This window comes from Parambassis ranga, chromosome 18, assembly GCF_900634625.1.
Source record: "Parambassis ranga chromosome 18, fParRan2.1, whole genome shotgun sequence".
In the NCBI taxonomy this organism is placed as follows: domain Eukaryota; kingdom Metazoa; phylum Chordata; class Actinopteri; family Ambassidae; genus Parambassis; species Parambassis ranga.
Window position 1 is genome coordinate 4,145,883 of NC_041038.1, and position 25,277 is coordinate 4,171,159.

The 25,277-nt window shown below is 41.5% G+C and overlaps 3 protein-coding genes across 9 annotated transcripts in view; 2 read left to right on the forward strand and 1 right to left on the reverse strand.

Annotated features, from left to right (window-relative positions):
* Window positions 1–1,310: 1,310 nt before the first annotated feature.
* The window catches only part of LOC114450667 (uncharacterized), a 57,326-nt gene continuing 33,359 nt past the window's right edge, over window positions 1,311–25,277 (reverse strand). For 2 of the 6 annotated variants that reach the window (XR_003672117.1, XR_003672116.1), the window contains exons 2-3: window positions 1,666–1,726; window positions 1,311–1,570 (exon numbers count right to left, since the gene is read on the reverse strand). Coding sequence is in view for 1 of the 6 variants with exons in the window: in XM_028428935.1 (XP_028284736.1) it covers window positions 1,686–1,726 (41 nt within the window). In the remaining 5 variants the exon portion in view is untranslated. Of the gene's footprint in view, window positions 1,571–1,665; window positions 1,727–1,807; window positions 1,959–2,221; window positions 2,384–12,933; window positions 12,995–25,277 lie in introns of those variants that run through there. The other 4 variants (XR_003672119.1, XR_003672114.1, XM_028428935.1 and 1 more) reach the window with 4 other exon arrangements.
* Window positions 3,092–5,472, forward strand: LOC114450671 (protein S100-P-like). Of its 2 annotated transcripts, XM_028428942.1 has the most exons (3): window positions 3,092–3,223; window positions 4,703–5,029; window positions 5,223–5,472. In XM_028428942.1, exons 2-3 carry the CDS (start codon window positions 4,892–4,894, stop codon window positions 5,355–5,357), a joined length of 273 nt encoding a protein of 90 aa, XP_028284743.1. In that variant the 5' UTR covers window positions 3,092–3,223; window positions 4,703–4,891; the 3' UTR covers window positions 5,358–5,472. The 2 variants fall into 2 exon arrangements, with proteins under 2 accessions (XP_028284743.1, XP_028284742.1); XM_028428941.1 differs by lacking the exon at window positions 3,092–3,223 and having other exon boundaries at window positions 4,382–5,029.
* LOC114450670 (protein S100-P-like) lies at window positions 16,357–17,111 on the forward strand. Its single transcript, XM_028428939.1, has 2 exons — window positions 16,357–16,720; window positions 16,909–17,111. The coding sequence occupies exons 1-2, from the start codon at window positions 16,583–16,585 to the stop codon at window positions 17,041–17,043; spliced, it is 273 nt and encodes a 90-aa protein (XP_028284740.1). The 5' UTR covers window positions 16,357–16,582; the 3' UTR covers window positions 17,044–17,111.

Below are 25,277 nucleotides of genomic sequence, written 5' to 3' on the forward strand. Positions count from 1 at the left end.
AACGGCCGCCCGGAATGAAAGAAAAGTCCACCCCACACTTTATGAACACTGCAACTGTGATTCCACCACACACGTGAGTAAGGCACTGCAATTTAGTGTTGGGAGGTTCGACTCTTCTTACTGACTCAAATCAGTTACTCTCGAACCCTCACGTGAACGAATCTTATTGTGAGTCATTTCGTTCATTTCGTTCATTTTTACAGCCGGTGGCGCCGTGTCCCTCTGTAGTATAGTGCCGCGCATTGATATGGGACAAAGTATAATAAGTATAACTACCACAAGCAATTCAAAGCATGTGAAAACATAAGAGGGCAAATACACACCACGGTACAGTGACTTCTGTCCTGCATCCTCCCTGCCAGTGTTGTTCAACAGTGCCACAGTGACTAGGTAGCTGTCACGTGACAAATGAACGAGAGTGTACTGCTTCACACACACATGAGCTGTGAACGAGAACGAATCTGTGCAGCCTGTGGAGCTTGTCACGTGACAAATGAACGATGAACGAGAACGAGGAGGAGAACGAATCTACAGCTCTGATCCGTGCAGCCTGAGCAGCCTATCACGTGACAAATGAACGATGAGCGAGAACGAGGAGGAGAACGAATCTACAGCTCTGATCCGTGCAGCCTGAGCAGCCTTGGTTACATATGATTTCATGACTGGATAATGTACTATTATATTTATTATTTAATGGCAGATTATAACACAAAACATGATGTCATTTTAGAAAGCATTTATTTACAAACACACTTTACATTATATACACAATAACACTACACATCAACAACAAGCAAAGACCATTAATTATAATTTCATGAATACATAGCGTTTGCCTGGTGTCACGTGACAAATTGAGGAGCGTCAGATATCAGACATTCATTTCCTTGTTTGTTTCTGAGTCCACAGCCCCGCAGCTGAGCTTCAGCTCTCGCGTGACAAATGAGCAATCCGGAACGATTCGTATGAACGATTCGTATGAACGATCTGTGAACGAGTCGCAAGTTCCTTTGCTGATCATTTGCTGCTGGCCAATTGGCACACAGCCTGAGTGGCTTGGCCGTCACGTGACAACAGAACGAAGATCCGGGGGCTACCGCGACTCAGGAACGAATCATATCTGTTTCCTGTCCTGCCAACTGAGCTTTATGCGGCTGCCTGCCATGTAGCGAAAGAACGAATCACTCACTGAGGGGACTCGTTACCCCGATTCATATAAAAGATTCGTTCATATCGAACGAATCGTTCACGAGCAACACATCACTACTGCAATTGTGTTTCACTGCACACGTGAGTATTTAGACACTGCAACCGTGTTTCACTGCACACGCCTGGCAGGTCGTATGGAAGTAGGGTAGGTACGGATTAAGGGGAAAACAAAAAAACGAAATAACAATAAACAAATTAATAAAAAAAAAAAAGAAAGAAAGAAAAACTAGTCCGCCCCAAAGGCACCTCCCAGTTCTTTTGTGCCACACACCGGCTCACTTGCCGGGCGGACTAGACAAAGAAAAGAAACCGACAATTTGCATGCTATGGCAAGAGCAGCGATGCCCATCAACCCGACGCTCTGCAACAAAACAAATACTTTCTTTTAAAACCTCTTTACACTTTATTAAATCATGCTTAAAATACCTGCAATATAATTAATAATCCTTAAAATACCTGGCATCTGCGTGACCAAACTACTTGTGAATACCGTCTACTTCTTTGCCTGAACATCCATCTGTAATGTATAAAACAAAGTCAATCAACCACCCGTCAAATACTTTAAAACAAAAAGGTAGGCTACAGCCAACCCGCATACCTGTATGGCCTCCCTGCACGCCAGTGTGGAGCAAGGTGTGCACCTGCCTTACTCCACCGGGCGGAACCAAACCCCAACACCTTTGTTCCCCCGTACAAGGAGCCCTATATATGCGGGTCGACTTACCCTCCCCTTTTTCCCGACCTGAGGCAAATAGCACCCGCTACATATCACGTCATTATATTGACGTTTGTAACTCATTTAGCAGACGTTTGTACGCAGAGCGACTCACAGTGAACATTCAGGCTGCAGTATGAAGGAGGCTGTAGTGACGTGTGGCGCTGCGTCTCTAAAAGTGTTATGATACAATGTGAAAAAAGACAAACAGTGGTGGAGTAAGATGAGGCTCAGCTGTGTCATAGACTCTTGCCTAGGGCCCCTCTCATGCCCTAGGCAATTGCCTGGTTTGCCTACCGTGTTGCGACGGCTCTGCTCACATGTGAGCAGATTCCAGAGTGGTGAAAGCAGAACCACTGTGGAGCTTAGTGAGATGGTGAGACAGTGAGAAAGGAGATGGTTGCTACTGGAAGGAGATCAGTGATGGATGTAAGTACTAGAAGAATGCTGCCACCAGCACGTGATCGTTTCTTATGTAATGTTAGGTCCAGCCCGAGGAGAGTCAGTAGATAAAGTAGGAGGAGCTACAGGGGTGAAGCCGTGGGTGGACAGACACAGACAGCCCCATGCAGCTAAGAAGCCACACACAAGCAGCCTGAACACAGAAAGAAGAAGATGAGGGCCAGTCCCCTGTTGTGATGAAGGAGTCAGGAGACGATACATCCCATGGGAATTTATGGATATGATAAAGCTAGCAGGAAGACTCCATCTGTCAGCCTCCACTGACAGATCGAGCACACAAGTGAAGAGTAAACCTGGAGGAAAACACAGCTGGACTCACACTGGCCTTGGGAGACATTAAGGCTCTGTCAATGTAAATAAGGCGAATAAGAGAGGAAATCTTTAAAGGAGCAGATCTGCAACCTGTGATTCAAGGCAACAGTGTGGATGACGTGGGACTGAACTGAACCGCTCACACACCCAGTTGAGATCCAAGTGAGGCAGAAAACAACTGTTATGCTCAGTGTACACCTAATGGACTCAGTATTGATTTCCCTGAAGAACCTGGTGCGTCAATGATGAGGGAGGAATGGAACCCTGGGTGGTGAAACAAGCAGGGGTACTGAATGAACCAGTTGTGGAAAGTTTTTTGATTTTTTTTTTTTTTCGTGAGAGGCGGGGGTGCACCACTGACTGGTTGCCAGTCAAACAAACAGCCGGCCACACCCACACCAACAGCCAGAGTCCTCACTTAACCTAGCATGCAGGTCTTTGGAATGTAGAAGGAAGGTGGAGCACCCGAAGAAAACCCACGCAGGCTGTGAGGCAAACAGAGCTAACCACATCACCACGACCACGGTAACTGATCAGTGCCAACATGGTGGTGTAAATATATGCTGTTAACAAAAGAAAACAACATTGATTCTGCAAATATCACTGAGACAAAGAGTGAATACATGTTTGACATTTACTTCCAGGCCTGCTTACCCTTCTTTATGGCCTACACAAACACAACTAATAAATAGTGTGAACGTCTACACAGAGACACTGCTTTACTCATGGGGAAGAAACAATATTTAATGTATATGTATGCCAGTCCTGCCAACCTGCATGCTAATGTGTTAACCAGCGAGCATATGACAGTGTTATGTGAGGTGTAGGTTTTAACAGGACCCAGGCACAGACAAAAACAATGTGCAACAAAAAAGGAGCTTTATTCAAAGCTAAACTACAAAACACAGGAGAACATAAGGAGGGCTACTGAAAACAGTGCCATGTCAAAATGCAAAATCAAAGTACCAAAAACTAGGGAAATAAAGATCAAAAACACAAACCAAACCTGAGGAGGAAGGGAGGACAAAGAAATAAGTGCTCAGAATAGGGTGCACAGCAACACTGAGGACAAGAGGGAGGAACGAAGGATCACAGAAGGAGGAAGACTAATAACAGAAAATTATAATAACAAATGATGAGGGAACAGAATGCTTGCTTTCTCACACTCAGAAACACACTTTGTTCTGCTTGCAGAGTCTTGTACACTGCTTTAGATTTGATGCAATCAGCTGATCTCAGACTCTGTGAGGGTCCTCAGTTATACATCATTGTGTCTAAATGGACTTTCTCTCTCTCTCCTTCATCCTCTCTGTCTACCTCTTCTTCTCCTCTTTTACCCGGCCGACTATCAGCAGGAAGGTTCTCCTTATGAGCCGGGTCCTGCTCAAAGTGTCTTTCTGTTGAAAGGTTTCTGTGAAGTACTTTGATTAAAATTGACTTGACTTGATTGATGTGACCAAACAGGTTTATGAAGACTCTACTGCCGGTTTGATGTGTCCCAACAGGTTGTAGAATGTGTGATTCTACAAACACAAGGTGATTGAAACAGCAGCTGTTCACAGGAACCCTGATACAGAGGAGAACAGAAACATGTAAGCCTCTGTCTCATGCTCTCAGACCCCATTCACACTGGGAAAATCAATCCAGCTAGATTCGGGCAGTATCTGGATATATCCTTTTTTCTGAGTGTGAAAACCGCGAATCTGGCTATATCAAGCATGATATCAATCCACCCCTCGGAGACATTTCAGACTTTTCCTCCTGTGGTTCATGTCCACCTCTGTGTAGAAGCAAAGACACACAGTGACCACAGTACACCACTGTGACTTTTATGTGTTTGTGTGTCTCCCCCTACAAAAAGTCATTCCTCATCTCAAAGTTCACAAATCACCACACCAGCTGCCTCTGTGGTCTGATAAAAGAAAGGCCTCCTCTTAACCTCAATAACATGACAACTTAAGCTGCATATAGCTTTTTACTTAATGTGTACACTCTGTGTTGCAGCAGAGAGGGCGTGTAGACACATCAGAAACCAACACCCACAATACCCGAGTCTGTCCCATCATTGGTCCTGAAGCCGTCGTTCACAAGGTATAAAAAGAGCTCTTTCCTCATCCACTCCACCCAACACATCAACCCCGTGCTGGTTCATTTTCTTCTTTGTCGCAGCAACTTTCAACAAAAGCAGCAACCATGTCGCAGCTTGCGGTGGCCATAGCCATCCTGTCGAAGACTTTTAATGACTACGCACGCAAAGAAGGAAAGAAGGACATGCTGAACAAAGGAGAAGTCAAGACTCTGTTGGAGAAGGAGCTGCCCGGTCTGCTGCAGGTACTGACACTGTGCTCAGATGAAGGGATCAGCCCCATTTTTAACTTTAACTTCCACACCACACATATTTTCACAGCATTTGACTTTTGGACATTATGATTATGATGTATTAATGGATTCTGAGAAAACCTTATCAAGTCTCAACTCATCATGAACTCAAACTTATTATGTGCACTTTCTTCTGTCTCTATAGGAAGCAAAGAACCCAGGTGAGGTGGACAAGCTCATAAAAAGCCTGGATCTGGACGGTGACTCCGAGGTGAACTTCACTGAGTTTATGGCGCTGGTGGTCCGTCTGGCCTGTGCCATCCATTTCTTTAAGATTTGAGCAGAGAACGACTATCTCCGGGTGTGGGTTCCATTGGCACCAAGAAATAAAACATCAAAATTCAGAATGTAATGTTTTTTTAACCACTTAATAAAGTGATGTATCTACCAATGCATGGCTGTGTAATGTTGAATGTAAAATCACTTTTTTGTAGCACAGATTTAAAAATCTTATGGCTAGTTTTATTACTTTTCCAGGGTTCTTCATAGTAAATGGCAGCAAAAACTGTTAAAGAATCTCAGGCGAGGAGGAGACCAGGAAGTAAGTGTGAAGAGGCTGTGTGCTCTCCACATGCTGCCACACGAGTAGGTTGTGTTATGTTATCTGATCCTTTGTTTTCAAAATGCTGCTTATACTTGAGTTTATTTATTTTATTCCAACTAGGTTGCATATAAATGTATTTCTTTACAAAGGTGAGATGATATAGAGCAGCATTCCCCTCATCCTCTAATGGAAGCATGAATATGTAAGACGATTGTTTTCCTTTGTTCAGTTAAGCTGGTGTGGGTCTTTAGCATCCTAAATTAAAATGCTTTTGTTTATATTTTCAGCCATTTGATGTTGTGGGGAAATAAATAAGGCATCTGTACTGATATGCATTAAAAAACTCAATAGACAGACTCAATATCAACACAGTGACAAGTTTCAAGAGCCTTGACGTGACTTTTTAACGCTCCAAAAAGGGACTTGTTTTTTTGTGTGGCTGCTGCTGTTGCACATCAGACACAAAGCCACCGCTCTGACCGCTTGCTCCAGATGGTCTTTAGAGATACACCATTGATCACCTAAGGCATCGCAGAGTCAACTGGGGCATCATGCTGCCTCTTCATCCAGCTCCATGGTTCTTCCTGTCTTCAGGTCAGGTCATGGATTTATCATAGCTAGGGATAGTTAATTACAGTTTTTCTCAATTGTTTACACACAAATTCTGGTACTTGAGACACAATGACCACAACATGTAACTCATTTACCAACCCCCTGAACCAATTCTGCTAAACTACGAGCACAGTTTTCCTGCTTTACACTCAAATTGCAGTTCTAAAACACACATTGTTCAAAACAGTACACACAAGTCTCTGCTTTTCATGCAGAACATATCTTGTTTTCACAAGGAACACACTGCCATTCAAATATGCACACTGACTCATCACAAGGGCAAACACCCATCACACAGTTTTACAATCAGCAATCAGAGCTTTAGCATAAAAGGGCAACAGATGAGCTCTTCTGTTTTGGAGCAATGGGTTGGTATATGTACTCTCACTAGAAAATGGCAGTACTGCATATCAATACAGTACTCAATGAGTACAGTAGTACAGTAGCTACCCTTGGCCCCTACAACACCGCCCATCTGATCACATTCCTGGACACCCTACACAACACACTCATTCCACCAGATCAGGTAGATGGCCCAGAGCAGCTCAGGTACGTTGTCATTTGGAACAACGTAAGTTTCCACAGGGCTGCTCTGGTTCGTAACTGGTTCACTGCCCACGCACACTTTTTAGTTGTGTATCTGCCTCCATATTCTCCATTCCTCAAGCCTATTGAGGATTTTTTTTCTGCCTGGAGATGGAAAGTGTATGACCGTAATCCACAAACGCGTATACCTCTTCTCCAAGCTATGGAGGACGCATGTGGAGATATGGCAGCTGATGCTTTTCATGGCTGGATTCGCCATGCTAGGCGATATTACCCCCGCTGCTTGGCCAGGCAAAACATTGCTTGTGATGTGGATGAGCTGTGGCCAGACCGTAACTGAAGGGAGGATGCGGAATTGTTTTTTTTGTTAGTTTTTTTTTTGGTACTGTAACTGTATACGGTAAATTCTTCTGTTGTTGTGTATGTAGTGTATGTGCAACTTTGTGTTGGTTGGGGATGGGAATGGCATGTACACTGTGTACATTGTTTTTTGCGGGAAAAATGTTACCATGTATTTGTGTGTTCTGAGTATAAAAAACAATATTCTAAAATATTTTACAACACACTTATGTATGTACTGTCTGTAGTCAGTGTAACACTGAACCAAAAAACCAAGTCATTGGAAAACATTCCATTCATCACAGTGTTTTACACTGAGCACATCAGTGTTCAGCTGGTTCTTATAAATGTCTATTCATATGATGGTTTGTGTGTGTCATTTGAAAACATAAACCCATTTTGAGAAGAAATAACATTGTTTAGAATGTAATGTTTCATTTTGCAGGAGAATTGAGGGGTTTTGCCCATTGTGTGTGTTATTTTGGATTTGTGTGTAGAGTTCTGAGAATATGAGGCATGCTTCCAGAAAATGTGTGTAAACAATTGAGAAAAACTGTAATAGTTTTAGAAATTGTGCTGTAAGAATCATTGTTAGTGTTTACAGTTTTTTCTGATTGCTTACAGTTTTTTCTGATTGCTTAAGCACATTTCTGTAACTATTGGCTATTTGTGCAAAACTCTACACACAAATAAAAAAACCTTACACCAAATCAGCAAAACATTGTAGATCTCTTGCAAAAGCTAATACATCTTGCTTAACTCTTCAAACCTTTGTAAAAATGGTATTTTTGTACCACACAGTTAACACAAACCATCATATTACTAAGCACACAATGTGCCAACTACACACTGATGGTATTAACTGAAAACACATCTGGCTTTTGCTTTCTCTGTGCACAAGGTCTGTCCATGTGAGGTCAAACTTTTGCCATAAATAGTTCTATAGAAACACAGGGATTCAAATTTCAAGTATGAATGTTTATTCACACACATCAAAACAAACACTAGAAAACATACAATTTCACTGAAAGAGAGAGAGAGAGAGAAAATCAGTCTCATTGTCTCTCTGGGTCCGGCCACAGAATTTCATCAACGTCGCATGCAATGTCTTCTAGTCCAAGGCACCGGGGAACATGTCTCCTGGAGTGCCGTATCCAGGCCTGACATGATGCCTGGTCCATATCCTCGCATGCCTCCTTCCAGATGCAGGATGTCTAGCAATTCTATGGAGTAACAGTTTCAGTTTTACATGTACAGTATTGATGTTTTTCTCATTAGAGAAAAACTTAGAGTGAAGGAACTGTACTAACCCATTCTCATCAATATGTCCTCATGATGCTTGCTATATTGTAGCGGCTCAGGCTGAACCCGTTGTCCAGCTTCCCTCAGGGTCATTCCATGGTTGATCACATGATCCACTATTGTAGCTCCGATGACATCAGTAATTCTATTTCTTCTTACCCTTCCTCCTTCCTCTTCACCTCCTCGTCCTCTTCCTCTTCCTCCTGCTTCCTCATGTCCTCATCCTCCTCTAATTCTCACTCTTCTCAGTCTTCTTCTCCCTCCATTGTTCTCCACACTGAAGCTTACCTGTGGCTTATTCACAGCTCATGCTGATTGCAAAGTGAACTAATGATGTAAAACAGTTCTCACATGTGACAGTGTAGCCAGACAGTTGGCAAAATAGTGTAAATACCAGCCATACATGTGTATAGTTTTACTAGGAGTGTGTTGATCATTTGGAAGTTGTGTGTAAAGCAGTGAGTTGTGTTTACAGTTCAGCAAAAAGAGTGCTGTGAAGTGGATTATATTTATACATTTGCAAATTGTGTGTTACAAAAGTGCAAATTGAGTGTAAAGCAGTTTTTTTGCTTTTAGTTTTGCAAACTCAGTGAGTGATTTTGCTATAACTATTAATAGTTTTAGAAATTGTGCTATAAGAATCATTGTTAGTGTTTAAGCAATCAGAAAAAACTGTAACTGAAAACACATCTGGCTTTTGCTTTCTCTGTGCACAAGGTCTGTCCATGTGAGGTCAAACTTTTGTCATAAATAGTTCTATAAACACACAGGGATTCAAATTTCAAGTATGAATGTTTATTCACACACATCAAAACAAACACTAGAAAACATACAATTTCACTGAAAGAGAGAGAAAATCAGTCTCATTGTCTCTCTGGGTCCGGCCACAGAATTTCATCGTCTCATGCAATGTCTTCTAGTCCAAGTCACCGGGGAACATGTCTCCTGGAGTGCCGTCCTTCCAGATGCTGGATGTCTAGTACTTCTGTGGAGTCACAGTTTCAGTTTTACATGTACAGTATTGTTGTTTTTCTCATTAGAGTATGGTACACCTACAAAACTTAGCGTGAGGGAACTGTACTAACCCATTCTCATCAATATGTCCTCATGATGCTTGCTACAGTGTAGCGGCTCAGGCTGAACCTGTTGTCCAGCTTCCCTCAGGGTCATTCCATGGTTGATCACATGATCCACTATTGTAGCTCCGATGACATCAGTAATTCTATTTCTTCTTACCCTTCCTCCTTCCTCTTCACCTCCTCGTCCTCTTCCTCTTCCTCCTGCTTCCTCATGTCCTCATCCTCCTCTAATTCTCACTCTTCTCAGTCTTCTTCTCCCTCCAATGTTCTCCACACTGAAGCTTACCTGTGGCTTATTTACAGCTCATGCTGATTGCAAAGTGAACTAATGATGTAAAACAGTTCTCACATGTGACAGTGTAGCCAGACAGTTGGCAAAATAGTGTAAATACCAGCCATAAATGTGTATAGTTTTACTAGGAGTGTGTTGATCATTTGGAAATTGTGTGTAAAGCAGTGAGTTGTGTTTACAGTTCAGCAAAAAGAGTGCTGTGAAGTGGATTATATTTATACAATTGCCAATTAAAATTACAAAAGTGCAAATTGAGTGTAAAGCAGTTTTTTTTCTTTTAGTTTTGCAAACTCAGTGAGTGATTGCTATTACTATTAATAGTTTTAGAAATTGTGCTATAAGAATCATTGTTAGTGTTTAAGCAATCAGAAAAAAAACTGTAATATTGAAAGTCAAAGCTGATAATTAGATTATGAAAACATAAAAGTAATGAAGCAGTTAAAGTAGTTACTTGTGGCTAGCTTGCTGAGCAGATGCAGCTCATGAGCGAGCGGTCAGAGCGGTGGCTTTGTGTCTGATGTAACAGCAGCAGATACACAAAAACGTCTCCTCTTCACAAACAGTCTTGCAGGTGTTGAAGTACAAGCAGGGCTGAATTGGTAGGTGACATAAGCGTACACCGCTAAAAGGAAAGCGCACTGTGTAGTGTTGAATATAAATTCTTATAAACATAGTGTTCTGTAAGAAATGCTCAGGCTTTGTAGCACAGATTGAAGCATGAGCAGCTGCACAAAAACTACGTCACCTCTTCACAAACAGTCTTGCAGGTGTGCTTTTCATCCAGTATCCAGTAGTACACTTTTTTTCCCCAGCTGGTCCAGTTGTGTAATTCCTGCCTTGCACTGCCCTCTAGTGGCAGATCAACTCTCCTTCTGCAGTCATTCTGTTCATCACTTGTTCAGTGGAGTAGAGGCTCCACAGTTTTAGCGCCACATCCTGATTCTTCACCCCTCTTGTCTTTGTGGCCGTGGCTGGTTTACAGGTTGAGAGTGAGGCCTCGTAGTGCTCTTTGTGAAACGGGGCTGGCCTGTAATCGGCAAGGTCATTAAGCTCAGACTCTCCTCTCCCCCTCTCTCCCCGTTCATGGCATTATGGAGGCTTATTGGAATTAGTCGTCCACAGTGGAGGAGGATGTGGTTCTGGAGTCTGGAGGCACAGGTGGGAAGAAAAAGTGTGTTATTTAAATATTTTAACATGTTTATGTTTTTGTTTACATCTCTCATCACACATTTATTACTGCAATATTAACTCAAACATATATTTCAATTGTGCATAGTCAGGTCAGATTATGTTGAATTACTTGTCATATTTTCAATATTTTGGAATAATTTGCCATTATTCTTTGTACTGCTGTTCATGAGTGGCTTTCACACAATGGCCCTATAGGCTGAATCCAGGAGTCAACAAAAACCAGGGATGAGGGATGAGAATTTGACAGTTTCTTCTGTCCGCACGCAGCAGTTCCAGGTCAGCCCTGTCTGGGAGAACTGTGTCAGGATAGGCCTGACAGCAGCTCCCGCAGGCGGCACCATCAGGCGCGCTGGTCCCTCAGTGAGCAGAGAAGGAGGGGTGTGCATAAAATCCTGTTATATTAAGAAATGCATCCCCAGTGTCCCAGTAACATTAAAGCAGAAATGACAATGAAACCTTAAAATCAAAGCAGAATGCATGCAATTTATCTGTTAACTGTGTGTCTGTCTGTGGTGCATATCGCAACACAAACTAAAAAAAAAATTCTGCAGCCAGCCACCAGGGGGCGCGCCAGGCACAACAAATTCCAACAACTCCACATATAATTTTTTCTTTATAGATGGTTAGTGCCATTGAAGGTAGTTATTAACGTGCACTGTTGTTTTCCTGACAACTATGATCCAGATCCTGCACATACTGATGACATCAGAACTTAAGTGACAGTAAATAACATCCTTTTACTGTATGAGATGACCTCTGGTTAGACCAACAGAAAAAAAGGCTGTAGTGATTTATCCCTTAACAACACAAGCTTACTAGGTCTCCCACTCCTGCAAGAAAGAGCTTAACTATGCTGACACAAGGAAGGTCATTACCCTAACTCTAACTGGGAGACCAGTGATTGGCTGGGACTGATAACTGCAGGACTGCTGTAAGTGAAGTTCAGGTGAAGCCCTTCCATCATCTTTCTCAGTAGGACAGAGGAGGATAAAAAAGCATTTTGACATGTTATCATGTTTAATGCCAATTACCTCCTCACAGTTAAAGAACCTCAGAAGGTGGTAGTCAATTAGTTAGAGCCAATAAAACCTCATCTGAAGCAGAAACCTGACCGAGGCTTTCAGCACGGTAGATGGATTATTAGTAAATACTGTAAACATAAATCACTGAATCAAGATCTTTCACACAATATACTGCCAACAACCTTTGGTTGAAGCTCAAATGTAAAAGAATTAATCATCTAGGTGATTTAATCACTGAAACTAAATAGAGAGATGTGCTGTCTTTGATCACTGCACCTAAAACTCCTTTATCTGACCTCACATGCAGAGCCGTTGCTTGACACTATAGGGGGCCTACAGGCTACAAGATTCTAAAGAAATGCCGCCCCAAACACAAAGACATTTACAGTGATGATTATATAAGAAACCTTTTTATTTAAATAATGTGTGAACACACATGAAAATATTATCTTAAGGAAACATAAAAAAAAACTGTACAACACAATCAAAATATATCATAGAAATATGTACTCTCTGAAGACTGTCCACAGTGGTGGAAAGTAACTAAGTAGTTGTACTTTCTTACTGTACTTAAGTAATTTTTCATGTATTTTTATGTATCCCCCAAGTTAAAAAAACAATCCTTGAGTTCAGTTGCTTCAATTTAAACTCTTGGAAATTAAAAGTAAGTACTTAAGACTTTGGTTAAGTAGGATCATTGATGTAGCACATCTACTTTTACTTGAGTATATATTTTGCTGGGTAATTGTACTTTCACTTAAGTACTAAACATCAGTACTTCCACCACCACTGACACACAAGATATGATGACTAGTATTGTTATTATTAAGTTTGTCCACAGTGCAGGATCATCAGTGAGAACTGGACACCTTGAACCTTCCTTTGTTACCAAGTCAGGTGCTGGAGGAGCAGAGGAAGGAGTGGAGGCTCTCAGGTGTTGGACTGCTGCTGGGACGTCCTCTGGAGTTTCCTCACAGGGCTCCACATGACCTGTGTGGTATAAGACCATAATGATCAGCCTGATAATTAACACTGTAAATAATCCAGATTATTCATAATGCACATACTTTCATCTGTTTAAGCACAGCACCTGATGAAAAACATAATTTAAAAAAGCCATAAAATGACACAACTATATGACAATAATTAACTAGCTTGTCATTTACAGAGAAACACCTGAGCATTAATAAACACTAAATAGACTAAATATATACATTAGTTTTTCCTGCTGTGGTTTAGAGGTCATTAACTCTAACAGTAAGTTGTAACAGCAGCACTTAGCTTAATGCTGAACCTGCGAACGAGACAAAACAAGCTACAGTAGCATTAGCATAGCAGCTACACACTGTTGCTGCATGAGCTAACAAGCTACTTTACAGCTTCATTTACGTTTTTATATACATTTACGTTTTATATCACGTCGTTATATTGACGTTTGTAACTCATTTAGCAGACGTTTGTACGCAGAGCGACTCACAGTGAACATTCAGGCTGCAGTATGAAGGAGGCTGTAGTGATGTGTGGCGCTGCGTCTCTAAAAGTGTTATGATACAATGTGAAAAAAGACAAACAGTGGTGGAGTAAGATGAGGCTCAGCTGTGTCATAGACTCTTACCTCTCTCCCGTTTCGCCTCTTCTTTCTTCTTCTTTCTTTCTTTTGCCGTCTTCCCTTGCAGCCTGCAGTGTGTGTGCTTCCTCCTTTATTTTGAACGTGCCGCTCCTCTCTGCTTCCAGCAGCGCTGTCACAGGACCCCGTGGGGGCGTGGCGAGGGGGGAGTCTGAATGTGTCAATGCGCTGGGCCAAAACAGGTGTAGTTGAATGGTGGCTGACTGACCGTCCGTCTTAGGGCCCCTTTCATGCTCGGGGCCCTAGGCAATTGCCTGGTTTGCCTACCGTGTTGCGACGGCTCTGCTCACATGTGAGCAGATTCCAGAGTGGTGAAAGCAGAACCACTGTGGAGCTTAGTGAGATGGTGAGACAGTGAGAAAGGAGATGGTTGCTACTGGAAGGAGATCAGTGATGGATGTAAGTACTAGAAGAATGCTGCCACCAGCACGTGATCGTTTCTTATGTAATGTTAGGTCCAGCCCGAGGAGAGTCAGTAGATAAAGTAGGAGGAGCTACAGGGGTGAAGCCACAGGCTCGTGGGTGGACAGACACAGACAGCCCCATGCAGCTAAGAAGCCACACACAAGCAGCTGAACACAGAAAGAAAGAAGATGAGGGCCCAGTCCCCTGTTGTGATGAAGGAGTCAGGAGACGATACATCCCATGGGAATTTATGGATATGATAAAGCTAGCAGGAAGACTCCATCTGTCAGCCTCCCCTGACAGATCGAGCACACAGTGAAGAGTAAAGCTGGAGGAAACACAGCTGGGACTAACACTGGCCTTGGGAGACATTAAGGCTCTGTCAATGTAAATAAGGCGAATAAGCGAGGAAATCATTTAAAGGAGCAGATCTGCAATCCTGTGATTCAAGGCAACATTGGTGGATGACGTGGGATCCTGAAACTGAACCGTCCACACACCAGTTGAGATCCAAGTGAGGCAGAACAACAACTGTTATTGCCTCAGGGTACACCTAATGGACTCAGTATTTGGTTTTCCCTTGAAGAACCTGGTGGCATCAATGAGGAGGAAGGAATGGAACCCTGGGTGGTTGCACAAGCAGGGGTACTGAATGAACCAGTTGTGGAAAGTTTTTTTCGATTTTTTTTTTTTTTTCGTGAGAGGCGGGGGTGCACCACTGACTGGTTGCCAGTCAAAAAAACAGCCGGCCACACCCACACCAACAGCCAGAGTCCTCACTTAACCTAGCATGCAGGTCTTTGGAATGTAGAAGGAAGGTGGAGCACCCGAAGAAAACCACGCAGGCTGTGAGGCAAACAGAGCTAACCACTCACCACGACCACGGTAAACGATCAGTGCCCAACATGGTGGTGTAAATATATGCTGTTAACAAAAGAAAACAACATTGATTCTGCAAATATCACTGAGACAAAGAGTGAATACATGTTTGACATTTACTTCCAGGCCTGCTTACCCTTCTTTATGGCTACACAAACACAAATAATAAATAGTGTGAACGTCTACACAGAGACACTGCTCTACTCATGGGGAGAAACAAATATTTAATGTATATGTATGCCAGTCCTCGCCAACCTGCATGCTAATGTGTTAACCAGCGATGCATATGACAGTGTTTATGGAGGTGTAGGTTTTAACAGGACCCAGCACAGACAAAAAACAATGTGCAACAAAAAAGGAGCTTTATTCAAAGCTAAACTACAAAACACAGGAGAACATAAGGAGGGCTACTGAAAACAGTGCCATGTCAAAATGCAAAATCAAAGTACCAAAACTAGGGAAATAAAGATCAAAAACACAAACCAAACCTGAGGAGGAAGGGAGGACAAAGAAATAAGTGCTCAGAATAGGGTGCACAGCAACACTGAGGACAAGAGGGAGGAACGAAGGATCACAGAAGGAGGAAGACTAATAACAGAAAATTATAATAACAAATGATGAGGGAACAGAATGCTTGCTTTCTCACACTCAGAAACACACTTTGTTCTGCTTGCAGAGTCTTGTACACTGCTTTAGATTTGATGCAATCAGCTGATCTAGACTCTGTGAGGGTCCTCAGTTATACATCATTGTGTCTAAATGGACTTTCTGTCTCTCTCCTTCATCCTCTCTGTCTACCTCTTCTTCTCTCTTTACGGCCGACTATCAGCAGGAAGGTTCTCCTTATGAGCCGGGTCCTGCTCAAAGTGTCTTTCTGTTGAAAGGTTTCTGTGAAGTACTTTGATTAAAATTGACTTGACTTGATTGATGTGACCAAACAGGTTTATGAAGACTCTACTGCCGGTTTGATGTGTCCCAACAGGTTGTAGAATGTGTGATTCTACAAACACAAGGTGATTGAAACAGCAGCTGTTCACAGGAACCCTGATACAGAGGAGAACAGAAACATGTAAGCCTCTGTCTCATGCTCTCAGACCCCATTCACACTGGGAAAATCAATCCAGCTAGATTCGGGCAGTATCTGGATATACCTTTTTTCTGAGTGTGAAAACCGCGAATCTGGCTATATCAAGCATGATATCAATCCACCCCTCGGAGACATTTCAGACTTTTCCTCCTGTGGTTCATGTCCACCTCTGTGTAGAAGCAAAGACACACAGTGACCACAGTACACCACTGTGACTTTTATGTGTTTGTGTGTCTCCCCCTACAAAAAGTCATTCCTCATCTCAAAGTTCACAAATCACCACACCAGCTGCCTCTGTGGTCTGATAAAAGAAAGGCCTCTTAACCTCAATAACATGACAACTTAAGCTGCATATAGCTTTTTACTTAATGTGTACACTCTGTGTTGCAGCAGAGAGGGCGTGTAGACACATCAGAAACCAACACCCACAATACCCGAGTCTGTCCCATCATTGGTCCTGAAGCCGTCGTTCACAAGGTATAAAAAGAGCTCTTTCCTCATCCACTCCACCCAACACATCAACCCTCGTGCTGGTTCATTTTCTTCTTTGTCGCAGCAACTTTCAACAAAAGCAGCAACCATGTCGCAGCTTCAGCATGCCATGATCATCCTGTCGAAGACTTTTAATGACTACGCAGGCAAAGAAGGAAAGAAGGACATGCTGAACAAAGGAGAAGTCAAGACTCTGTTGGAGAAGGAGCTGCCCAGTCTGCTGCAGGTACTGACACTGTGCTTATATTACACATTCCATTTTAACTTTATCTTCCACACCATTATATTTTCATAGCATTTGATTTTTGGACACTAAGACTTTTTCATGTATTAATGAATTCTGAGAAAACCTTATCAAGTCTCAACTCATCATGAACTCAAACTTATTATGTGCACTTTCTTCTGTCTCTATAGGAAGCAAAGAACCCAGGTGAGGTGGACAAGTTCATGGAAAGCCTGGATCTGGACGGTGACTCCGAGGTGAACTTCACTGAGTTTATAATACTGGTGGCCCGTGTGGCCTGTATCATCCATTTCTATAAGAAGTGAGCAGAGAACGACTGTCTCCGGGTGTGGGTTCCATCGGCACCAAGAAATAAAACATAAAACACAATTCAGAATGTAATGTTTTTTTTTTAACCACTTAATAAAGTGATGTATCTACCAATGCATGGCTGTGTAGTGTTGAATGTAAAATCACTTTTTTGTAGCACAGATTTAAAAATCTTATGGCTAGTTTTATTACTTTTCCAGGGTTCTTCATAGTAAATGGCAGCAAAAACTGTTAAAGAATCTCAGGCGAGGAGGAGACCAGGAAGTAAGTGTGAAGAGGCTGTGTGCTCTCCACATGCTGCCACACGAGTAGGTTGTGTTATGTTATCTGATCCTTTGTTTTCAAAATGCTGCTATACTTGAGTTTATTTATTTTATTCCAACTAGGTTGCTATAAATGTATTTCTTTACAAAGGTGGATGATATAGAGCAGCATTCCCCTCATCCTCTAATGGAAGCATGAATATGTAAGACGATTGTTTTCCTTTGTTCAGTTAAGCTGGTGTGGGTCTTTAGCATCCTAAATTAAAATGCTTTGTTTATATTTTCAGCCATTTGATGTTGTGGGGAAATAAATAAGGCATCTGTACTGATATGCATTAAAAAACTCAATAGACAGACTCAATATCAACACAGTGACAAGTTTCAAGAGCCTTGACGTGACTTTTTAACACTCCAAAAAGTTACTTGTTTTTTTGTGTGGCTGCTGCTGTTGCACATCAGACACAAAGCCACCGCTCTGACCGCTTGCTCCAGATGGTCTTTAGAGATACACCATTGATCACCTAAGGCATCGCAGAGTCAACTGGGGCATCATGCTGCCTCTTCATCCAGCTCCATGGTTCTTCCTGTCTTCAGGTCAGGTCATGGATTTATCATCAGCTGGGATAGTTAATTACAGTTTTTCTCAATTGTTTACACACAAATTCTGGTACTTGAGACACAATGACCACAACATGTAACTCATTTACCAACCCCCTGAACCAATTCTGCTAAACTACGAGCACAGTTCCTGCTTTACACTCAAATTGCAGTTCTAAAACACACTTTTTTCAAAACAGTACACACCAGTCTCTGCTTTCATGCAGAACATATCTTGTTTTCACAAGGAACACACTGCCATTCAAATATGCACACTGACTCATCACAAGGGCAAACACCCATCACACAGTTTTACAATCAGCAATCAGAGCTTTAGCATAAAAGGGCAACAGATGAGCTCTTCTGTTTTGGAGCAATGGATTGGTATATGTACTCTCACTAGAAAATGGCAGTACTGCATATCAATACAGTACTCAATGAGTACAGTAGTACAGTAGCTACCCTTGGCCCCTACAACACCGCCCATCTGATCACATTGCTGGACACCCTACACAACACACTCATTCCACCAGATCAGGTAGATGGCCCAGAGCAGCTCAGGTACGTTGTCATTTGGAACAACGTAAGTTTCCACAGGGCTGCTCTGGTTTGTAACTGGTTCACTGCCCACGCACACTTTTTAGTTGTGTATCTGCCTCCATATTCTCCATTCCTCAAGCCTATTGAGGATTTTTTTTCTGCCTGGAGATGGAAAGTGTATGACCGAAATCCACAAATGTGCATACCTCTTCTCCAAGCTATGGAGGATGCATGTGGAGATATGGCAGCTGATGCTTTTCATGGCTGGATTCGCCATGCTAGGCGATTTTTTAGAATGTAATGTTTCATTTGCAGGAGAATTGAGGCGTTTTACCCATTGTGTGTGTTATTTTGGATTTGTGTGTAGAGTTCTGAGAATAGAGGCATGCTTCCAGAAAATGTGTGTAAACAATTAAGAAAAACTGTAATAGTTTTAGAAATTGTGCTGTAAGAATCATTGTTAGTGTTTAAGCATTCAGAAAAAACTGTAATATGAAAGTCAAAGCTGATAATTACATTATGAAAACATAAAGTAATGAAGCAGTTAAAGTAGTTACTTGTGGCTAGCTTGCTGAGCAGATGCAGCTCATGAGCGAGCGGTCAGAGCGGTGGCTTTGTGTCTGATGCAACAGCAGCAGATACACAAAAACTACGTCTCCTCTTCACAAACAGTCTTGCAGGCGTTGAGGTACAAGCAGGGCTGAATTGGCAGGTGACCATAAGTGTACACCGCTAAAAGGAAAGCACTGCATCAGAAGGTTGAAGCGATCCAAGCAGCTTCATGGCTTCCAATGAATAGGTGACTGTCTGCCAGCTGTCAGCGTGACAACAGGAAACATAATCACAGGACCAAACAGGTTTATGAAGACGCGCTCTACAACCAGTTCTCTTTTTTCTGTCTCTGTAGGAAAGTTCGAAACCAGAAAAGGTGAATAAAATCTTTTTCGAGCTGGATAACAATGCAGACGGAGAGGTGGACTTCAATGAGTTTATGAGAATGGTGACTGTTTTTACAGCAGTGTTGTATGAATGCCAATAATAGAAATAAAAGATAAAATCCAGTCAATATCTTTTTTCTGACCACTTAATAAAGTGATGTATCTACTAATGCATGGCTGTGTAGTGTTGAATATAAATTCTTATAAACATAGTGTTCTGTAAGAAATGCTCAGGCTTTTGTAGCACAGATTGAAGCATGAGCAGCTGCACAAAAACTACGTCACCTCTTCACAAACAGTCTTGCAGGTGTGCTTTTCATCCAGTATCCAGTAGTACACTTTTTTTCCCAGCTGGTCCAGTTGTGTAATTCCTGCCTTGCACTGCCCTCTAGTGGCAGATCAACTCTCCTTCTGCAGTCATTCTGTTCAGCACTTTTTCAGTGGAGTAGAGGCTCCACAGTTTTAGCGCCACATCCTGATTCTTCACCCTCTTGTCTTTGTGGCCGTGGCTGGTTTACAGGTTGAGAGTGAGGCCTCGTAGTGCTCTTTGTGAAACGGGGCTGGCCTGTAATCGGCTTGCAAGGTCATTAAGCTCAGACTCTCCTCTCCCCACTTCCTCTCTCTCCCCCTGTTCGCCGCATTATGGAGGCTTATGGGGATTAGGCGTCCACAGTGGAGGAGGATGTGGTTCTGGAGTCAAGAGGCACAGGTGGGAAGAAAAGTGTGGATAAAAGAGTTTTAGATGTTTTATTATTTAAACATTTTAATGTTTACATCTCTCATCACCATTTATTATGTGTTATTAACTATAGTGCATAGTTGATTGTCAGATTATGGTAAATTATTCATAATATTTTTAGTTTTGGATTAATTTGCTATTGGTAGCTATTTAGTAAGTTAGTGATGCTAAATCTGCTCTGCAATCAGCTAGCATTTCAACATTAAATTGCCATTAAATGCAGTTATTTTATTCATATGGGATGCTGTTATTCTACACTTTTTCCTAAGTTGCAAGATTGTAAAAAAAATACATATATTTAGTGTGTTTTTAATCTTCCTGCATCAATTAAGCAGGAGCCTGTAGTGCTTACACAGCACTTTTCTGCCATTAACAAACATATCTTAGTTTTTTGCCTTTCAGATGGAATTGATGACATGATTTCAAAAAGTATGGAGTCATTGTGGAGCAAAGGTCCTGCTTTGGGCTTCAAACTTGAGCCGCATATCTGATGCAGGATATTTGCGGTCACCTAAACACAAACACACTCAGCTCGGTCCACGTGAGGAGGCAGAGCAGTTATGAATGCCTCATTCTGTTTTAAAGCCACACATCTCTGGTCATATGAGCGGGGGGTGTCCGGCTCATCTCATGGGCCGACTCTAGCAGGAAAAACCAGATAAACACACACAGCTGCTCTTTGTCTTGAAACTTTAACTGAGCGTGTTTATTTGTCCCGGTAAACGTCACTTGGCTTTTAGTGAGGGGCCGTGGTGCTTCTGAACGCTAACTTGACACATGAATGTTTATTTGAGTATTGATTATGTCAACTTCAGCATGTGATGCTGTGTCATCTGCGTGCAGTTTTGTTGCACACTATTTTCAATTAAGCTCAGTGCCCTCAGTATTAGCAGTGGTGGAGAAAGTACTGAAGCTTGGTACTTAAGTAAAAGTACGAATACCCAGCAAAATAGTGCCATCAACAATCCTACTTAAGTAAAAGTCTTAAGTATGTAATTACATTTAAATGTACTCATGCACCGAATGATTTCCTGATTTCCATTGCAAAGGATATCTGAACAGGTTAAAATAATCAAAGAAATCATCTTAAAATTAAAATTGATAATGTGTAGTTCATTTACATTTTCAGTACAGAACCAGCTATGGACAGGTCTGTGTGTCATGAGCAGGCTGTGAGCATCAAGTGAACAGAAAAATAGGCATTCACCACCTGTGTTAGCAGACAGGAGCTAACTAGCTCAGCTAACTGAGCCAGAGCACCGGCATCATGACTGAGGCTCATTATAGAACAACAGCTGGCAGCGTGACACCATCTCCATGCAGAGTCTGACCTCACATCAGTCCAGCGAGCTGTATGAACAAACTGTATTCATAAATGTACTTGTAACTAAAGACATTTTAAAATTCGTAGTGTAGAATAGAAAGTACAGATACTCGCTGCAGAATGTAATGGAGTAAAAGTATAAAGTATAAAGTATGCACTATTATTACTTAAGTAAAGTATAAATACATAAAGAATTACTTAAGTACAGTAACAAAGTACAAATACTATTACATTCCACCACTGAGTATTAGTGACCCACAGAAATGTAAGGAATAGTTAAAATAAACAAACTCTGTATCCCTAGTTAACATCAACGGTGATAAAGCACAGCATTTAGTATGTAAATCCAATGTACAGGTCCTGTAAGTGTTTGATACTAGTTACTGGCTGGGATTATTTAACTACTTATTTTGCATCGTGTTGTAGGTTTGCAGGGTGTGTCATATTCCTTTACTCGCTTCCAAGACTGACTGTTGGCTGTGCACTGCAGGTTTGTGTACCGCCCAACAAACTGTCGCCGGGGCCTAAACAACATACCACAGAGTCCTCATACCATGCATTCCTTTCAACTTAGCGTCACGGAGGCCATTTCTGTCAAACAGGATGCTGGTATCTGTCTGCTTGGACGTCCCGCGTCCTGATTACAAAGCCAGCTTTCTGTCCTCTGCATAACTGAAAAGAAACACAAAACAGCCCTGCTGTCACCTTTGACCCACTCACTGTGCAGGAAGCATTCGCTTATTTACATGAGATTTCATGAAGTCGAAGATTAATAATAATGGCCCGAGGCATAACTGCATAATGTGTTACCTTGAAATACAGAGGAGCAGGTTTAAAGGTACGAATAAAGGATGAGGAAGGAGCGTGCAGACATGTGACAATAAAGCTTTTATTTGATTCTGTTTTATGTTTTACTGCTGATTTGCATTAATATGACATTTCCAGATGCAGACATGAAAACCAGGTAGGTGCTGCGGCTGCTACTCAGGAGCTCTGATGATAACCTTTTAGAGTGGTAAATCTTATCATACTTACTGTATATAATGTAAGTCACTATGTAGTGTTTTGACATGACAGGTAGGTTCACTAAATAGTGTCCTTATACACCAGACAGTGTAGTTTCAAGCATATATTAGGGACTATTTTTAGCAGTGGAGGGATACATATTTGCAGCTGTAACATTGAGATTTATTTATACAGCAATGCACATGGGATTTATGAGATCAATAATACATACAACAACAATAATAATAATAATAATAATAATTTACATTAAAAGTCAAAAATAGTAGCAACAAAAATTAAATAAACCGAGCTGTTAGAATAAATCCTCAACAACTAAATAAATAACTAAAGCCCATTTCGAGGAAAAAAACCCTGCATAGAATTTAAAGAGTTTTTTTTATTTACTAACCCTTTGTTGACTGTTTTTGTGACAAATCTGTAACATAAAAACAACAACAACATCTGCATAGGCACAACTTGACTGGTATAAAGGTACCGGTGCTTTCCCTTTTCCCTATTTTCAACATAAAAGTAGATTAATCTCAACTTCCTCAGACTTTAAACCTTCATTCTTACCAGTCGTTTGTGTGTTAAACAGTGTCTGATCATAGCAGAGCTAAACTGTGAAACTGTGACTGTAAACCTGTTGAACTGACTATCAGTAACCTTCCATCGTCTGCAAACATCAGGCAGGTTGACAGAGGACTGCGAGGCTGCTTTATTTGCATTGAAAGCACATTCATGCCTGTACTGTGCTGATAACAGGCACTCTGTGGGAGATGTGAACCTGTGGTGTAATCCACATTTTCCTGCTTTTACAGCCACTTGTCTGTGACGTAATTAAAAGCAGCAGCGTTTGTCCTGATCCTGAACAGGCCTGCTCTCTGTCTTATTGTCTTATTCAGTCCCACACACATACAGCCAAGCACATGACAAGGGCACTTTGTCCTTCTTTAACGTCAGTAGGCAGTAGGCAAGATCCTTCAATCACACACTGTCACAGTTGCATCACCGCCAGACAGACCATACAACAAAACTCAGATAACTTGCTGCATATTTCACTCTGGTCCTTAATCCTAATGCAATAATTAAGTGCTTAAGAGCCACCGGTGGCTTTGTAGAATTATGGGAGGAGACCCAAATCCGCATCAGACACATGATCTGTATCGACACCTGATTGATCTCTGTGTACAATGAAGCTCCTTCAGATCACGAGCTAATGAGCTCTCCTGAACAAAGATAAAGAAAATAACAAGAGTTCACAGCACAGGTTGACCTTTTACACTGTCAGGCTGCACATAGTCAGACCTCATTGGCCACCTGGTATAGTATTTACAGTTGATGCTAAAAAACAGTGATGCTAGTAAAGTGACAGACAAAATATGTGCAAAAGAAATAAAATAAAAATAACTGGAACTTTGCACCATGTGATTAATTTACACTATCCTAATCCTATTTTGAGTTCAAGTTTGTGGAAAATATGAAGGAATTCTATGTAAATGCATAATTATAAGTATCAATCAGGACAAAAATAATCCATTCACACAAAACAGTAAGTAGCTGACAGAATATTGTATAAGAAAATATGAGATAAACAGCTGCTACCCCTTTTAATCCACACTGGTGACTCTTGACCATATTCTGATCTGCTATGTCAGCTCTAGTAGCCAACTTATGGTACAACACTTCAAGAATGTGTAGCTTTTATTGTGTATACGCTGTGTATTAGACATTATGGTGTGAGCCATGAATATAAATATATGCATGTGTTGCCACATTTTCATTGTTTCCTGTTTCCAAATGTGTAACATTCCTCATCCAGAAAGTGCCACTACAACATTACTGAAACAGACCCTAACCTGCAAGACACAGCATGACCACAGCAACGAGCAATAAAAGCAAGAAGTGTGTGTTTATTATTATCTTTCTGAATGGCCTGAGGTGATGTACGGCACAAGTATTGCACAACTGTGAGCGCAGGAAACCACACATCAGCCAGCCACACAGTTAGAAGAGTAAGAGCACACACACAGACACACACACAGACACACGCATGCATGAATACACACATCGTCCAGACAAAGAGCAGACAGTGGTAAACAGGTCTGGAGACTGGAAAGAGGAACCAAAGTCACATGGGTTGTGATAGTGGGTGGGATTTTGCGTCTTCTCCAAACATGCTGATTGGTCTCTTTGATTAAACACTCTAAATGGTGATTGGTCTCATAATAGGCAAGAATTTAGTTTCTGTTGAAGGATTAGTGTGTGAAAAGTGTGTCAACTGAACAGGGGTTGGGAATCACCTGTTGTTAGCTGCACATGATGGCATCAGTCTGCTATAGTGGGCCCTGACATGTGACTGATGATGGTGATGATGAAAGATTTTGGCCTCAATTCACATTTCCTGTTTAGAGTGAGGTGTTAATACAAATATGATACATGATGTGTATAATTAAAATTGTAATAACACAGCATCATTCAATTGCTTCACTAAGTACACTTACTACAAAAAAATTCGGACATATTAGCATACTGTAAATCAATAATGAGTCTGTGTGTGTGTGTTTGATTTAGTGAACCATCATGTGGTCATTAGGCTAACAGACCTAACACTTCCTGGACTGAAGTATTTCAAACTTCCATGTCATGAGGTCAGTCATGAAAATGTGAATTAATTCATAACTTTTTTTATTTGCATATTGTTCTGTCTCTTACTGTTCAAATAAACCATATCATTGAATAATGGACTGATCATTTCTTGTTAGTGGGCAAACTTACAAATCAGCAGGAGTTCAAATTTTCCCTAACTCTATGTGTACAGAGG

Bases quoted from the DNA above. Each gene is read 5' to 3' on its own strand.
- LOC114450671 (XM_028428942.1), top strand. From the start codon at position 4,892: ATGTCGCAGCTTGCGGTGGCCATAGCCATCCTGTCGAAGACTTTTAAT. The intron at 5,030-5,222 runs GTACTGACACTG...CTGTCTCTATAG, and splicing joins AGCTGCCCGGTCTGCTGCAG to GAAGCAAAGAACCCAGGTGA.
- LOC114450670 (XM_028428939.1), top strand. From the start codon at position 16,583: ATGTCGCAGCTTCAGCATGCCATGATCATCCTGTCGAAGACTTTTAAT. The intron at 16,721-16,908 runs GTACTGACACTG...CTGTCTCTATAG, and splicing joins AGCTGCCCAGTCTGCTGCAG to GAAGCAAAGAACCCAGGTGA.